The sequence below is a fragment of the Prinia subflava genome, chromosome 6 (assembly GCF_021018805.1).
Source record: "Prinia subflava isolate CZ2003 ecotype Zambia chromosome 6, Cam_Psub_1.2, whole genome shotgun sequence".
NCBI lineage: Eukaryota > Metazoa > Chordata > Aves > Passeriformes > Cisticolidae > Prinia > Prinia subflava.
The window spans coordinates 8559548-8577969 of record NC_086252.1 but is presented as its reverse complement, the minus strand read 5'-3'; the positions used below and the strand labels follow the sequence as shown (position 1 = coordinate 8577969).

At 44.3% G+C, this 18422-nt stretch overlaps 1 protein-coding gene across 9 annotated transcripts in view; it reads right to left on the bottom strand.

Annotated features, from left to right (window-relative positions):
- The window catches only part of IKZF2 (IKAROS family zinc finger 2), a 109439-nt gene that overhangs the window by 25982 nt on the left and 65035 nt on the right, over nucleotides 1-18422 (bottom strand). For 7 of the 9 annotated variants that reach the window (XM_063400117.1, XM_063400112.1, XM_063400109.1 and 4 more), the window contains one exon: nucleotides 13555-13722. The exons of the other annotated variants lie outside the window; for them this stretch is intronic. In XM_063400117.1, coding sequence (XP_063256187.1) covers nucleotides 13555-13722 — 168 coding nt within the window. The remainder of the gene's footprint in view (nucleotides 1-13554; nucleotides 13723-18422) is intronic. 9 annotated transcript variants of the gene reach the window in all.

Below are 18422 nucleotides of genomic sequence, written 5' to 3'. Positions count from 1 at the left end.
CAGTGCCCAAGTGCTACCAGGAATCCTATACTATACAAACAACAGGAGACAGAGAATGTTTAGCTTTCACTATAACACTAGGTAAGTTTTCTCCTGTATAAAATCACTGAGGAAGCCCTTAACTCATTTCTTCTCCTCCCGTGGCAATGATTTTCCCTGTTCCACCTACATGCTCCTGTGTGAGAAAAAGTATCTTTCAGCACCTGGCACCTTTCACTTTTATGTCTTGTATTAGCAGGTAGGAAGAACACACTCCCTTCCTGTAAGTTTTCCCTTTTCTTGTCGCTGTCAGGAACAAAGTTTTGGAAACAGACAATTAAGACCAAGCTGTCACGAAGATAACAGCAACTCGGGAAGAGTAATACTGACAGCTCCTCTTCTTTTCCCAACCACTGATGTTGGGAGTTTTCACTTATTTTGATCAAGGCCAACATCGAAGGAAATATTGCTTCCAAAAGCAGGTCAGGCTGTGAAACTAATGGGCTCCTTTGGGACACGAAAATTGTTATTCACATTTTTCTAACTGCCCAGGAACCAGTGTGGCCCGTGCCTTGGTGTTACCCTCCTTGAGATCTGCTGTTCAGGCGTGTGGTTTTGCCATGTCTTTACCAGTGTCAAATGAGGTCAAACAGCACGAGAGCTGTCTCCTTCCACTTGTGCAGCCTTCCCATCCCCTGCCCTTGCTCTCTGCCTCACAACACGTGTGATTATCACCAACCATGCAGAGCAGCTCCACACAAAGGTGGGACTTTCCTCACCTACACCAGCGGTCTTTACTGCCCCACAGTCAAGATGAACCACAGAGTGTGGCAGGAGGAAGTCATGAGCATTTTGTAGGAAAACAATTCTCAGCACAACAAAATTTACAGTAAAGGTATCTTTTAAAGGATGATGGGGTCCTTTAAGAGAGGAATCTGAGCTACTGGAGAGCTTCTGTTCCAGCACAAACCTCTACATCAAGTATCTAGGTCCAATATTGAAGCTGGATTAATCTTTTCTAGGTAATAAAACTCTGCAATTCCTGTTAGTCTCAATATTTTTCTTTTTTTTTAATTGGTTGTTTGTTGATTTTTTTTGGGGGGTGTTGTTCATTGCTTGTTTCAATACAAAAAATAAATACCAACAATTTCAGAGTACTTCTTAATACCCAGGATTTTTTAGGTTTGTTCAGTAGAGACAATGGATAGAGAGGGAGGAAGGAAGGAAAGATTTGGGGTTTTAGGATGTTTCTTTTTTGGTGCGATTAACTTTGCATTACAAGTCCTGAATAGACCAGAAACTAATTGTGACTGAAAGGGAGGTAGACAAAATGTAAGAGAATTAAATATGAGTGTGAAATTAAACCAAAAGGAAGAAAAAGAGAAGAAGGGAAGAAAAAGCAACTGCTTAGGCTGGAAGTAAAGACAGACAAGCTGGACAACAGAAAATAGCTCTCTAAGCATCCAGAAATATTTTAAAAAGGTTTCCTGTAAAAGCAGGGAATTTAGGAAACTCTGAATACACTTAACTACACTCCCTGATAAAAAAATAATAATAAAATCATACTGAAGGCTACACTAAGCTCTTTGAAACAGGTGATTTCACTCTTAATCAAGAGTGAAAGGATGTAAATTTTCTTGTTCCTCAATACCTGGAAGAAAAAAAAAATCTTCATCTTGTGTTACATCTCTTCTTTTAATTTGTGTGGAAAGTCTTGTAGCTGACTCAGCAGACGGGAATTCAGGACATCTGGGTTCATTCCCACCTGTGACACATTTTGTTGCGTCTCTGGGTTCCTCCCCTGCAGAAGGGGGCTGCAAACCTTCCCTTCCTCTTCTCCTGGGCTGGAACTCTGAGAAGTGACTGTATCTCACCGAGAATCAGGTGTCATCACCTGACACAACCTGGACTTTCCCTTCTCCTCACCGAGCTGGGATCCTGGCCCAGGGCCTGCACTCCGGCACCTCACGCTGAGCAAGGCAGAAATCTCGTGCTGCTCAGCCAGGACTGTACTGCAGCCTCTCAAAGCTGGCTCGTTTTTAGCCCTTGGAACAGACCTGCTGCTTGTAGAGGACCGTATGAACATAATGGATGCATTTTTCACAATATAGCTAACACAGACATTTTACTATGGCACGCAAAAGTCCAACAAAGCACTTTTCCTGGGGAGTGATCTGTTCTTTGCAGCTGAACAGCTTCATTCCAACACAAGATGCCAAAAATCAAGGCTTTGATGTTGCCTGATGGAAATGTAGCCATGGTTGGTGAGACAAACCTGACTCCTACAGCCCTACCAACACCTGCAGCTTCACCCCAAGTTAGGCATCATTCCTTGCTTTCCTTCAGCTCCTGGTTCCTGGAGTGAGCTCCAGGAAAAAAAAGAGGAAACTTTTCCAAAGGGGAAAAGTTATCTTGCATGTTTGCTCACTCACTCCCTTTCCACTCGTGAAATAAATATTGCAAGGTAAATAAAAAGGCCACTTTTTATCACCTCGCACGCTTATTTGTAAGTGTCTGATATGGGAACCCAGATTCAGGATGGTTTAATTTCCAGGGTCAGAAACTCATCAACAGTGCAAACTCTGAGGAAATGTGGCAATATCCATGGAATTTCTTCAGATTAGTAAAACTACAACTGATACCAAAACATCAGTCAAAACTACTTCCACGAACTACCCGTTTTCCTACTTGAAATTTTCCACTCTTCTGCTGCTCCAAAATTCAGTGGAATTAAGATGGATTTTCTCCCCAAACACTCACCAGTTTATTGCTTAAATAACTTCCCTGTTCCATCCTGGTGTTTTGTAGGAATAAAACTAATTTCATATATAAATCACAGAATAAAGTGTCTCCTATAAACGACATCACTCTGCTAGGAAGCTGTATTAAGTGGCACATGCAGTGTGCATTCACATCTGGGCTCCATACCCGGCACACTGACTGAGTCAGATTTTGTTTTCATAACCTATTCCTGACACCCAGCAAGAACTGGGAGTGCTGCTCCAGGATTTGGCAAGAAGGAACAGGCTGTGGATGAGCAGGTTTCTCTGACTCACCTGCACGGATCAACAAGGAAAAAGAAAAGGGAGAGGGTGGGGATTGCAAAGGGAAAAAAAAAAGAGAGAGAGAGAGAGAGAGAGAGAAAGAGAGAGAGAGAGAGGAGTGACGTGTTCTTTGGATGCGGTGTGTAATGCTGCTGGCAGCCTGCCTGCTCCGGTGCCACAGAGTTCCAGACATGCCAGTCCAGCTGACTCAGCTCTCTGCGAGAAGCAAAGGGAAGGGAGAAATTTCTCAAACGTTTCTGATACCTGAGGGACGGGGATCGCTGGGCTCTCCTCGAGGAGCTTTGAACCCTGCTCTCACACCAGGGACTTCAGGGGTGTCCCCAGAGAGGTATTAGAGATGCCCACACGATAACCCCGTTCAGAACTGCCGATGTCTGTATCAAATCCTGCCTCTGTGGTCGCTGGAAAATTCATCAGCACAGCTTTATCCCACAAACCAGAAATGTCAGGCCTTTCTTAGCCAAGGCTAACTGCTCTCAGACAAGACTCTGTCTCCAAGGAAACGAGCAAAATGCAGGCATGAAGGGTATCCAAGTGAGAGAGAGTCTATGGCCCATGTCACTTTTCTATATAAAAATCTCAACATCAGATTCTCCACAGTGGGTTTTTTGCACGTGATTTATTTTTTAGAAAGACCTTGAAGTCCTTAAATCATCTGGGCTCTGGCTACCTCTGTCCCACAAGGCAACAGCTGTTAAGGAGCAGCCCCAGCTCTGTTTGGCTGGGGGGTACCCCGTGCTGCTGTCACAGAAGCACAGAAAGGTTTGGGATGGAAAATCACCCCATTCCAACCCCCCTGCCACAGGCAGGGACACCTTTCAGCAGACCAGGTTGCTCAAAGCCCCATCCAGTTTGGTCTTGCAGTCCAAATAAATGAGGCAGGAGGAAGAAAGCACCTATTTCCTGGCAAAAGGAACCGGAACACAGGCTAAGGCTTAGGCTGTCAGAGCCCCTAATTCTCTCTGAAATCAAGCAGACCTCACTGCTTCTGAAGATAAAAGCCACTTTGAACTGGCCCCAGAATGAGCACTGGGATGAGCCTGTCCTAATTTTCCAGTCAGGATTCTCACCAAGAGAGGTCCTTGGCCGCCTCAGAGAGATATTTGTGAACATGAGAACATTTATGCCTCTTGCTGGAAGAGAGGGACAGGACATGTGCTTGGGGAGCACATTCCCTTACCACAGAGCAGCTGGCACGGCTCACTGGCACTGATTCTTGCACCTTTGATACAAAGAGCCCAAACAACTTCCAAGTGGAGGCTCTTCCACAGGGACAGCTCTGTGCTGCTGGGCACTGCCCCATCCAGGTGCTCTTTGTCAAAGGTTCAACAGTCAGGGCCTCTCCAGCATTTCTCCAGCTTCAGGAATGAAGATAGAGATCTTGACTTGCTGTTGCAAGGCAGGCAGGGAACTTGGGGCACCCTGTCTGAAATCAACACAGCACAGTTATGCAAAACATGTGTGCAACTGGCATCTCTTGTGCAATCCTGGCTGCAATCCACCTCTCTAACCACTCCAGAAGGGAAGGAGGGGCAGAGGGTGGAGAAAGTTCACACTTAGATCAAATAAAAAATGGGAAAATATCCAGAGAGCTTGAGTCAGGTAAAAACACAGTTCCCTCTCATGGGAAACCTCCAGGACAAGTTTCCTTGAACTTCACACAGGGTTATAAATAGGAGGAGAGTCACACAGAGTTCAGTACAGGTTCACTGTGAAAAAATCTAGACATTCTCATTTTCCTTCTTGAGTGATATCCATCAATATCTTAGCTGTAAGCCAATTCATAATTACAGGCTGCTGAGAGCTCAGGAGAATGTATCAGCAGCAGCTTTCCTCAACTCTGCCATGGCGTGGGTTACGGGTTATTTTTGTCCCCCTTTAGTTTCTCCTGGCTTCCTTTCCAGATGGCAAAAATACCTCCCTTACACCTTAAACCATACGCTGTCAAAAATGTCAGGGGCGGTTCTCCTGTCACACTGCCCTGTAACACAGCTCCCAGACATCAATGAAAGAAGGCCTCACACCACTGCTGGCCTCCAAGCTCAAACATTCTCAGGCTGAAAGGTTTCACAAACTCCTTCAAGAACTGCCAAAGGCCAGCTCCAAATGCCAGGTCTGCTTTCCCCAGAGATGATGCGCAGAAGCTTTTTGCCCTTGGAAATAATTTTCTCAGGGGAAGAAAACCCAACACTTGTTTCCTCCTTACAGCTGCTGTGGTATTTGCTGCTCAGAGTACGTGCAAGAAGAGGTCTTGGCTTTGTTGAGATGTGGCTCGGTCATGTCAAAACCATGTTTGCATCTCAACTGCATGAAAAAATTCTCTCTCACCTCTTGAATCTCTATCTGCAAAACCCACTGCAGATACCACAGCAGGAGGGCTCCTGATGTGCTGCATCGTGTCCCTCCAGCTTATCCTAACACAACGAGACACCCAAATCCCTGCACATGCAACACCTGCACCTGAAATCCTGCGTTTGTACGTGCGTGTGCCAACCTGAGCACACAAACGCCGTGTTTCTGAAACAACCCCTGGTGACAAGGAAAACAGGGGAACTGTTTCTGGCTGGAACTGAAAGGAGCAAAGAGCTACAGATCTTTAAGTACCTGAGCTCCTAGAGTCTCACCTGCCAGCCTGTCCGCAGCAGTTGTGGTGCAGAAAGACAAGTGATGCACACAAAGCTACCTTGGTGCTTAGGTCCCTGCATCTGCAAATTGGGTCTCATGGGGGTTTTCCTGTTTCATTTTCTCATTGCTGAAAAACAGATAACAAGGAGGCAACAACTCATACCCACTTCACACAGGCTTGGGGCTGATGGAATAGATAGGGGTTTTTAAAGAAATGACGCAAAAATTGCAGGCTAAGTTGATGCCTTATCAAAGTAGTAAGTCCTTCAGTATTATTAATAATCACCTTACTATTGTGCCTGAGATAATCACGCTGCTATCGGGGTCTAATACCCCAGTGGTTATGGTAACAATACCAAGTTATTATTCCTTCCACTTTGTAATTATCTCATTTCACTGCTGCACAAAGGCTAAGTAAAACTAAGGGGATGATGTACAGCGCTGTGCAGCTGGGGCACCAGCACCACTGAGTACTCCACCGTGTACTCACATGACCTTCATGGCAGTGTTATGTTTGTGCCTTGCCGTGATTCCCTGCTGCCCTCTCACCATCTCAGCTAGGTGGAGAAGTGCTCTTTACTTCCATTTTACTGGCAGGCAGCTGAGGCAGAGAGAAGGTTAAGGGGTCTGCATCTGTACTGGCCCCTGCTTGCAAAGCATCGAATGAATTTGTAATTTAGGTCTCTCATAAATGAGGGAATAAGGGTAGCAAAACCACTCAAAATTAGTCATTGAAGAGAGGATTGCAAGATGAAGACAGACTAGAACAGAATCAGTGCTAGACATACGACTACAGCCTATCACAGTGTAAACTGAGCACAGGAATTACTCACAGTCACAACAGACAGTGTTAGAAAGAGCAATAATCTGCACCGAAAGAAAGAATAGTTAAGGTTAAATATCAGGATGAGAGTCACAGCTATAAAAAGCAGATGGGAAGTGGAATTGTCTCCCCAGGGAGGCAACAGAAACAGTCTCTCTAGATGTTTAAAAAACAGGTTAGGCATGGTGTTCAGAAGCACTGCTGCTCTATAGGCAGAAGTCTTACCACATTCATGCTTTTTTGATGCCAGTGAAATCCCACATACAGCAGTGTGGCAGAATAAAAGCCCAGAGGAAAATGAAAGCACTGTCTTGTTTGCTGTGCCAGGACAGGAAGGCTGGCCTAGGAACTGGCAGCACCCAGCAACAGAGAGGGGCCTGTGTGCTCTCCAGAGTGCAGCCCAGAAGGGCAGGACCAGGTGCTTTGTCCCATTCCATGTGGCCTGAGGCAGCACAGAGAAGGACAGAGCCCGGGCAAGGACGCCAGGATGTGAACTGCTGACACAGAGGGGCGACAGGAGACATACAGAAAAGTGATGTCAGCAGTGGCATCCCAAAAACACAAACTTCCATCCTTGTGTGGGTATTTCATCAGGAATGAAGCAGTCATGATTAATGAGGGATGACTCCACGTGAATCTCACACTGTGATGCTCCTGCCCAAACAGAACCTTGTGACCTCCAAGCGCTGCAGAGGGCCTGGCAGAGCCATTGCAAACCATGCTCCACTGGGACAGGCAGCAGGAGAAACCAGTCTCACAGACACCAGGACAAATCTTAGCTGATCTTGCTGTGAACTGACATTAGGAACAAGAAGCTCCCATGGTGATCTCCAGGAGAAGGGGTGAGTCTTTCCCTGTGCAGCCAATTTGCAGGGAGCACCCAGGCCCTGAAAGAACAGACCAGCTCCTCTGCCTGTACTGGGGCACCACAAGGACACAGGGAGCTGCAGGGCTTCTGCTCCTGCCATCTCCATCACACACTCCGGGCAGGAGTGGGGGAAAAGAAAAGAAAAGCTGATACCTAGTCCTAAGAGAGAGAGGGATTCACGAGGTTGGTACACAGCCCATCTACCTTTGCTTGCCAGGACCACTCCTCCTCTTTCTCTGTTTTATCTGGCAGAAGCAGATTTCCTGCACTGAACAGTTCAAGACTGATTCCTAAACTACAGCGGATAAGAGAGAATCTTCCTGGAATTTCAAGACCAAAACATAAAAGTGAACACTCCTTGCTTTGGGTGCAACCATACCTTTTCACAAGTTCCCCTGAAAACAAAGACCAAATGTTCTTCTGCTAGAATGATCAAGATCCTACAGCATCTTTAAATCAAAGATTTCTTTGATTCACCATTTCTCAGCGGTAATTATGCTCCGTAGAAAAGACCAAGCTTCTACACTGAGACAATCTTGAGCATAAAAGATAATCTTTCCACATAGCTGATAGCAGTACTCATCACAGGGGTGCTCTGGAGATGAAGATGTCCCCTCCACTCCCAGGATCAGGCGCAGGTGGGGCTCTAGCAGAGCTCTAGAGGATTAAATTTTAAACAAGGATCCCCAGGGCACAAAGCCCAGGCGTAGCAAACTCCTGCCCTGTACACATTTTGAGCTTACCTCTAAAAACGCACACACAAATAAATGGAATTGGGATATCAGGGATTTGGGACTCTCTCCAGCATGGAGTGAAGGCCTCTGGGTGCCGGAGGCAGCAATGAGAAGCAGAACTGCTGCAGGATTGCGCACACGCTCACAGCGGTTTGGAACCCGCAGCCTGATAAGGAAAACCCAAAATGATTTGGTGACGAGGGTAATTCCACTGAGTTTAACTGAAACAGCACAAGAAAACCTGAGCAGAAGAGCAGCTCTGCCTGATTAAATAGAGCTCTGAGTATCAGATTGACAGCATAAATACCCACCAGCTCATCACAACCGAGGGAAGATGCTATTTGCTAACCTGTTTGGAGAATTGGCATTTGTATGCAGAATACTCTCTTGCCTCTTCACATAAACGTTTGATTTTTCAGATAGTATCCTATGTGTCTGCTTTTAATTTTTTTCCCCATTCACAAAGTGTTTGAGTCAGTCCAGTTCAGAGTGTAATGAGAACTTCAGATCACAAGATTCATCTAATTACGACATTCCCATCCTTAAAAACATGGTCACAGAGCAGATACTGGGCCTTTTAAGAGTGAAGATGTTAATAGTGGCAAAAGTTCTCTCAAGATGAAAAAGAGCAGTTTAAAACATTGACTTCATTATTCTTAATAACCATCCATGCCAGTGTTTGAGTAATTCTCGCTGCCTACTGACAGCTGGGAACCCTTGCACAGCACTGTGCATTCCAGCACTTGTTCATTCATTTTTTCAGCCCAACTGAGCCAGAAGTGGGGCTCTCCCAAACAGGGAGGCAGGCATTTCATCAGGACTGGGAACAGGTTCCCTCTGCCTCCAGATCTGCACACACAGACAGCACTCCTCAGCTCTGCCATCCAACTCCGGGCGTGGGGACACCTTGGGTGGCTCAGGGCCACCCTGGCAGGCCTGAAAGGCCTCATGGACAAGAGACGTGAGAAAGATGAATTTGCTAACCAACAAACATGGGAAGAGTTTCCATTTTCCTTTTTAATTATACGTGCCTTTCATCTTGCACACTGTAAACGGTTTGCTAAGATTGTGCTTTTGGGAGTTTTTGCCCAAGCCTTTCTTTTCAAAACAAAGAGTTTCTGCTTTTCTTCTGCCAATAAAGGGGTACCATTAGTTTAGTGCTGTTGAAGAGCTGGGCAGAAACACATGCAGCAGGAAGAGGGGGAAGAAAAATATTTCTTAAAAGCTAAGAAATTGTTTGGAGGGACACTTTCTAAGCAGAAAAGCAGTAGCTTCAAAGTAAATTTTAAAATGCACTATGAGGACAATCTTCTGTGAAAAAATAATAATCTGACTACCCATTTTTTTAGGAGGAAACAGACAGTAAAACTGCTTTCATATATGAATAACACTTACATACTCCCACAGTAACGAACAGGACTGAAGCTGCCAAGTGAAAACAAAAATCAGAAAATCCCAGAATTAATGTCCATGTGTCCAGTTTGTGTGGACACATGATGAGACAGTCTTTTAAGCACTAAACAACTGACACACAGGACCATCCTTCCTTCGTGCAATGGATGGATGATTCCCACTCAGTCAAAACCTACTCTGAGTTTTGTTTTCTCCTCAGCCAGTGATCCCATCCCTCTTTTCTGACTTTCTGGCCAAGCCCTGCTCTGAAAGCTGAGGTGCCTGTGCTTGCCACGGGCTCTTGCAGATTGCTCATCACTGCAGCCTTGACTTTTTCTAGCACTGTCAGAGCTTTTACATTTATGACAGCGTTATGGAGGGAGGGCCAACTCAGCTCCATTTTACACACAGGAGAGATCCATGCCAACACCTAACTGCCCATCTGCCATGCCTGGCTTTTTGGGGTAAAACAGCATCACACCTTTCCAAAGTGTGGAGGTCAACATCTGGATGGCTTTAACCATCAGACTGACCTGTCAGATTCAGCTGCCTTCCTTAAAACTTCTGGTTTTTTTTTTTTCATTAACTGCCTCCAGCAGAATTTTTCTCATGTAGTTTGTCTTTGCCATTGTCTTGTTGTGCAATTCCAGAGGGGATGGAGAAGACAGGCACGTCTCAGGGTGAGATAGCAGGTACTCTGTGAATGCCATCAGCAGATTGGCTTTGCCTGGATGTTTTTCCCTTTAAAACAGCATAAGGTGAAGCCAATCCCTGCTGATTTCTCCAGTGCATCCTTCAGGAAGGGGCTACCACCTTCTGTTCCAGCACTCCACAGCCTGTCCTTACATTCCCACCCTGGAAGCCCTCTCTGGCATCTCTCTTATTTTATCTGGGTTGTGGAATTATGGGGTTAATGCTGAAAACACCACCTGAAAGTCCTGTAAGTACCTGGAGGTATATGCCCACTCTTAGTGTAATTCTGCACATGAATCTCTCCCCAGGCATATTCCTACTGATGTCCTGAAGGCATCATTATATTCCTGAAACCAAAGCAGCTGCATGTGGGAGGAAAATACAGACATAAAGTTCATCAGAACTCCATATGTCCGTAAAAGGTAAATAATTGCAGGAGTAAATCACTGTGAGATAAGTCCTTAATTATTTAGGGCTAAACAACAGTAGCAGCATTACAGATGAGAAGCAATATTTTGTTAAGCACTCAGCCTAGGAACACTTACACAGTAAGGTATGGTTCTGCACAAGAAGAGGAGGCAAAATGCACATAGTGATGCTTAGAAACATTTTCAAATCAACAGGAAATAAGATTAAAAAGCATGAACAAACATCAATCCAAAGGGAAAAAAGTAATTATTTTTAAGTTACTAGTAAGTATCGGCTATTTCAGGTATCTCAGAGATGCTCCTGCTAATTTTTGTTTGCATCTACATTTCTTCTTTTGTTTACCTTTCCCGTTGTACCGTATGAAAACTTCACTAAGCATAGGAAGAACTGATTAAAAAGCAGCAGTGAGAAGATGTCACTGACTAACAAAAAGTCAGTGCTCTCAAATGCACAGATCAAACTAACTGAGAGGGAAAAAAAGAGATAAAACAGAATTCTTCAATTCCTTTATGGCACAATTTGCCTTCCATAGTAAATAGTTTAAACCTTCTTGGGAAGGAGAAAAGACTAAGGGGTGTTGCTTCGGTATTTTATTTTTTTATTAATAGAACTCTCTTGTTTAAGGAGGAAAAGAATATACATCCAAACATTAAAAAAGATGTTGCATTTATGAAATTGTGCACCAAATTCTCAGCTGGTGCAAAACAGAAGTGCTTTCCTTACTTAGGGGATGTAATTCCAATCTCCATCAGCTGAGGATCTGATCTAAAGAGCTTTCCTCTTACAGAAATACATTCAGACTCACCTCAATTTAGACACTAGGAGTACCAGATTGAGACTGGCTTGAAGTCTCATGTTTCAAAACAGTTTTCAACCTCTTCTTTCTATTTTTTATCCGATATCCTCTTTTCTGGTCAGAAATAGCAGAAGATGTAAACGCTGCCAGAATCACAGAACCATTTGGGTTGGATACAGCTGCTGGATCTGCTCTACCTTCCAGGCCTGCTTACAGACTTTGATGTGCATTTTATGCAAGCACAGACTGCTTGTATAGCACACTGACAAACTGTTTAAATTCTCTTGGGGACACCTAGCCATCTTCTCCGTGATCCAGATGTGCCTGAGCCAGCCCAGCTTGCTTATATGGCAGGGACAGACACTTTCCATGCCCATGGCCACAGTGGCATTTCACCTTTGTGCAGGAGGATATCAGGTTTTAGGGCAATAATCCAGGTTTTAACTCTTCACCTGTTCATGATAAGAATTCTAAGAACTGCCCTGGAGAGTATTGTGGGAGCACTTGTCTGTTCCTCTGCTGAAAGCTGCTGAGTGCTTAGAGGGGCGACACTTTCTCCACTGAAAACAAAGCCTAAAATTACAAACTGAGCAGAGCTGAGCACGGCTAAGTCAGTCAGGGAAGGAGCTCCAGGGAAACTCGAGCTAAGCAGCTTAGGTGCCTTCTGAAAATCCCACACCTTTACATTTCATCCTCACACAAAACACAGAACCATCAGCCACGTGCTCTGCACACAGGAAGAACAATCTCTGTCAATGGCAGTATCTAGGTAACAAAATCTATATTCATATTGTGAGAATCTTGTCTTCAACTGCAATGTTTGCATTTGGTAATATTGGGATATTTTTTTGTCACGACTCCCTTTTTGTTTTAATTGTGAATATTTGTATTGTGTTCTGTTCTCTTTTTAAATTTCCAGTTGAAACTACAGTTATTGTCAGATGTGTGCAAACTGCAGCTCACAGTTCCACAGACATTTTCCCTACTGACTTTCAGATCAAACGCAGCTCAAGCCATTCTCTCCCAGCCTAGTCCCAACTTTCATACTCCCTTGGAAGCTCAAGTGTTTTCCATCAATACTAGAACCCTGCATCTCCCAAATCTACTTGAAGAAGCTTTCTATCTTTTCCTTTCCTATTGCTGGAAATGCCAAAGCAACTCTGTATCCTAAGCCCAACTGGGTGCTCCTCAAACAGAAACACCGACTGAGGTGAGGTTGGCTCTGCAGAAGACACACACCGAATGATTTCTGCCTGCAGTTGCACTTCCACCACTGTGTTTCAGTAGTCCCACATTTGCTAACACCTCAGTAAAGTCTGTCTGTAATGCTGCCACTTGCAACCCATCCAATTGTCTCTGCTCATTCAACAGTTTAACGCACAGTCTCTTTAAATGGCCCAAACACACAAGTTGAACACTCAGGAGATACAAACGCAGCAAGATTTTACTCAGGAGTCCTACACAGATGAGTGGGTGGGCAGAATGCAGGTGCGGGGAGAGGGACTAAAACCAGCTGATCCCAACTGCTGGGGCTCCAACACACAGCTATGAGACAGGTATTTCTCACCAATTTATCAAGAAACTTTATCAAGTAGACTTGATACAGACAGGACAAGGCAAGAGAAACCCAATCCTCTTGACCACCTTCAGCTCTAGGGTGAGCACCGTGGCTGCCGTGAGCTAGGACTTTACAGCAAGATCTAACTGAATCAAAAATGCAGTTTAGAGGGCTTTGAAAGATGAACAAGTTTGAACTCAACCAGCACATGGCATTTATTAGATGAAGAAATGGGTATGAACTGCAAAGCCGGCTTCCAAGAGCCCACGGTTATTCTTTGTGATCTCTGGAATTTCACAGCCACTTTGGGGCTCAGAGTGTCAAAACAATCTGCCAGGGAAGGATCCACCCAAGGAGACACTGAGAGGGAAATGCGATAGCATCAGCAGAGGAGCTCAGTTACACAAAAGGAGAGGTGTGGCTGAACCACAACTTTTCTGATTCACATCAAGGCTTTCCCAAAGCTGAGAGCTGCACTCTCTGAAGAGGACGGCACAGACTCAGAGCTACGCTTTACTTAGGCTACCTGCTGCCCTGGGACGGTAGTGATAAAGGAAGGAAGAAGTGTGAGGAGAAGCCGAGGTGGGCTCACCAGAGTGTGTCCTGAGGTGTCCTGTCAGGGCGTCCCTCCGCCGGCAGGCGTAGCTACAGAAGGGACATTTGAACGGTTTCTCCCCAGAGTGCAACTTGATGTGCCTCAGCAGGTTCCCCTTCTGGGTAAAAGAAGCTCCACATTGGTTACAGTGGAAGGGGCGTTCACCTGGAAGGGAAGGGGAAGGGAGAGAGCTGTCAACACACATCGGAGGATGCACAGAGGCCACTTTCCCACTCTGTACCAGTGCCACTGCACGTGGGTACAGCCCCCACCACCACCGTCACACGGCGCTTCTAAAGTCAGAGGCCGTCTCTTTTGCACAATGGGCAAAGCCTCCAATAGTGATTTGAGGCTCTTTCCTCGAGGTGATCAGTGCTTCCTGGTTCTCTTGAAAGTTCTTCACCTCAGAGCTTCCATCCTTTATAAAAGATGAGCTCTGCTGAAAATTTAGATCCATAGTTGTGGTTTTGCAGTATTTACTTCTATGGTTTTGCACTTATTTTTAGTACAGGTCCAATCCATGAGAGGATTCAGAACTGATCATAACAACTGGACCACAGCAAAGGTGTTAAGGTCTTTGGTTCAAACCAAACCTTTTGCTTGCATTATACTTAAACTGACAGCCCTTTTTAAAGGCTGCTTTGCATTGCTACAGTGACACGGAAGGCATGGATGCGAGTGAGGATCAGGGTTGCGAGCTCTGGGCAGTACTAAAAGTAAAGAAAAATCTTACACTATAAACTGTGAAACAAGCAAATCTGCACTCTACATAAAGCAAATTAAAAAGACTGATTTGATGAAAAGCTAACAGAAACCCTACAGCTTACCCTATCATGTTCACACACACTCACACACACATCCAAAGCTTATTTTTATGTTAAGCCTTCATATTTGCCTTAGACAGTGGGGATTTTGTCCATTAAAAAAAAAAAAACAACACAGCTTTTTTTTTTTTTTTAACATTATTTAGAGGAAAACCCATGATAAACTCACACAGGCTTTCTGGAGCATTATCAAAACCACACTCTGTATCAACATTTGTTGGGGACAGTCAGACTGTTCCAGCAGCCTTGCACAGGCAGCCTGCTCTAATCACCTGCTTATGTCCTGCTGAGCAAATCCATTGAACACAAGCATTCACTTGTGCTAGCCACTTGTCCAAGCACTTTACTGCAGCTGGACTTTAGATCACAGAATTCCAGGACGGTTTGGGTTGGAAGGGACAGTAAAGCCCATCCCGTTGCACCCCCTGCCATGCCAGCTCCACCTTCCAGTATCCCAGATTGCTCCAAATCCCATCCAACCTGGCCTGGAACACTTTCAGGGATAGGGCAGCCACAGCTTCTCTGGGCAACCTGTGCCAGGGCCTCACCTCTCTCACAGGGAAGAGCTTCTCCCATATATACCTGATTTAAATCTGCCCTCTTCCATTTTAAAGCATTACCCAGTGTTTACATCAAAGAGCGCCCCAGCTCAACAAAGCTTTAATCATCATTTTTAAATGTAAGCAGCCTCATCCACATTTTTCAGTGTATCACCTATTATGGAATCTTGGCCAAATCCTGCTGGGACCTTCTGAGTTTGAGTCCAGCGGACTGAAGCACAGATCTTGTGAAAAACAAACACATTCTGCGATCTCTCACATCTCTTCCAAGCCTTTTACAATTGCTACAAAACAATCACTCCCTCATGGACAAAATGAATGCTACATTTGTGTCAAAGTAGTTCCTGTGTCTGTCTAGGGTGAAGCCCAAAACACATCTGGAGATTCAAAAGAGAGCTCTTAGAGATGTCCACAAGCAGTTGTGACAGTGGTTCAGATCGCTGCCAGGAGGACAGCACAAGGTGTGTGCCACGTATGTGCCGTCCTCTGCATCTTTATCTCACATGTGGGAGATGGGAATCACATCTGAGGCTGCCACAGAGGTACTCAAGGAGATGCTAAGGTTCCTACAATCTCACCAAGAACATTATGGAGTCATAATAATAAAAAAAAAATCACGGCATAAAGCTCTTCTTCCAATACAGTGAACACGAGCTCATTAGAATTGATAAAGAGTTTGTGGTTTCCCTTTCAAACTCCCACACTATACTTAAATGATCTGATTAGCCATTATCTTCTTTTATATCATTTCAAAATGTCCATAACAGAGATATGTAAAGAGACTGCAGTAGAAAAATACATGGGGTTTTTTTTTTCTTTACTGTTTTGCTTTCACTGTCTGAGAAAACAGGCAAAACCCTTTTCCTTTGACACGTTTCTGAGTATTCTGGAATGATAGCTTCAGTTTCAGGATGACAACATGAAAGAAGGTAGCACGTTTCTTACCAAGTCTAAAGTCTTTCCTTTTACTCCTGTTGTATTTAAAATTATGCAGTTACTGCGTTTTACCCACTACATCACCCACTTATCTCTGACATTTTGGAGGCCACTTATGAGCAGGTATTGCTCCTCCAAAAAGTGGCTGCTCTGGAGATGCTGAAAGCTCTCAGTCAGGAGTTCAGACAGTCACTGCACCACAGTTTGATGGCAAAGAGGACACGAAAACACTCACCACAAAATCACCCGTTGTCTGCTCCTCTCTTGCAACAGACAGAATCTGCTCCAATAGCACACTTTACCTTAAATAACCTTTGTACCTATTTAAAGCCAGCCTGGATTCATTTCTCCTACCGGCTTCATTCCGGGTAAATAGCTGCTTTGATGTGTTTGCTACACTTTTGTCCAATCACTTGATTCCAGCTCCCTGGTTAAGCCCCAGGCTTGAGGGATGCAATTTTGGTCACACCTTCGTGCTATTGATTAGCAGCTTTTACATTTAGCCCGGCTAATCTGAGAAGCCATTATCCAATAGAAGCGTGCACAGAGAGAAGTGAGGACTGCATAGCAAGAAGATTCTGTTAGTTTTCCAAGAACTGTGCTGTCTGATGCCCACTCTGATACTGGCAAACAAGCCTTTTTTATCACTTCAATGCCTCGAGAAGACTGCGTTCCAATTATTTCTCCTGCTGCCTTTTCCTGGTAGTTTTGTAAACTCTTCTCCGGAATTATTACTTCCCAGTAACAAAATAACAACCTTGACATCCTTATTCAACTCCCTCACTTTTCTGTGAAAACTCAGAGGTTTCATCCATAAGCTGAAATCAATCGTCCTTCAAACTAAACATCCACTCACAAAAAAAACCCACAAAAACTTTAAACACAGCTTTTCTCTACCTGATGGTCCCTGACTGTGTTTAAAGTGTTTTGAGGGGTGATGGCAACAGACATACCCAGAACTATTAAAGGTAGCACACATGACTCCAAGAGAATAATGACAATTATAAGCATGGTGTGCTTCCCCACCACTTGTAGTTCTGTATTTCCTCCCTGACTCTCTGTCCTTGTACTGATTTAATAAAACAAGGACTCTGCTGAAAGGTGACTAAGGGAGTTTTGTGCTTTCCAGCACTGCAAACTATGTGACTGCAACCTAAGTACAAAATACTTTTAGTCTACTTTAAGTATCAAATCTCTTCTGTATTACTGGGCTAAACCAGGGCAGAAAAGCTCCAACTCAGTGACTTTCAGAGCAGCAAGAGGGGGAGGGAGAGCCAACCAAACAAAAAAGATGTTTCTTTTCAACTCCAGATTTAGAGTCTACAGCCAGACAAAACCAGGAATGCCTAAAAGCCCCTTGCCCTCCAGCAGAGGGAATTTAATTACCTAAGTTACTTCAGGAATGGACAAGGCAAGGTAAGCCAGAGCTGTCAAGTATTATCTTTCCTAAAGGCTTTGTAAGAGGGGCTTGTGCCAGGGTATAATTAAATTAATAGATAAATACATCCATAGAATTTTATCATTTTACAGTTAAATAAAATATCAATTAAAAGGTATGATTTCAATATTTCCCACTAAATTACAGTAAGATACTGCTGAAACCTCACAGTTCATTGTTTAACATGCACCCATTACTGCTATGTCTCATCCAGGAAAAAGAATAATGAATAACTGTAATGAAATATTACTGCTGGTGAGTATCTGAAGTACACAGGTTAACTTGCTCTTGTGTAAACAAATCCTGAGACTAATGGTGAAGCGGATCCCTGAAGACAGGACAGGCAGAGATTCTTTCTTCCACAGCACCTTTAATACATGACAGCTGGATGGAGACCTCACTGCACGAGCTGCCAGCGCTGCCTGCCTGATACAACCTGAAACCAGGCGAATGAACCAGTGAACTTCCCACTGACAGATTTCACAGATGTCAAACGTTGTTTCAAAAAGCAAAGCAGCTCCTTTTTCTGCTTAATTGGAAGCTTCCCTGCACAGCAGCACTCCTTTCCCGCCTTGGCACGGAAGTGCTGTGCAGGAGTTTCAGTATGAGTTAACCTTCTGTGAATCTCAGACCAGTGCAAAACACTGATATTTTCGCTGCAAAGCTGAGATATTTTCTGTGTTAAAACAGAAATTTGACTGAGGATGTGGAGCCCACAGACCTGGCAACCAAGGAGACTTAGATTTTCCTAGCCCTTGGCTGGTAACTTTTGTCCTTTTGAAATCAAAAAGTGAGTGACTCGCAGATTATTGCACTGGTTCTCAATAACAGTCAGGGTATTCCTACAGCAGCAGTCCTGCTACATATAAACCAGATAAAGGGACTTCAACATTTCTCCTGGTTAAATGTGTATCTGGAAACTCAACCTTCATTGTGTGGCAGATACTTTGATATACAAAGTATAGCTTAAGTACTTCTCCAAAGCGATTCTTTCCTTTCCAGCCTCTTAACACAGAATTCCTGTGCCCATGCTGCCATCAGAAAGTATTTGCTCTCACTAATAATACCGATTTTCAGCCTTCCACAAGAGGCTTTCTGTTAATATTC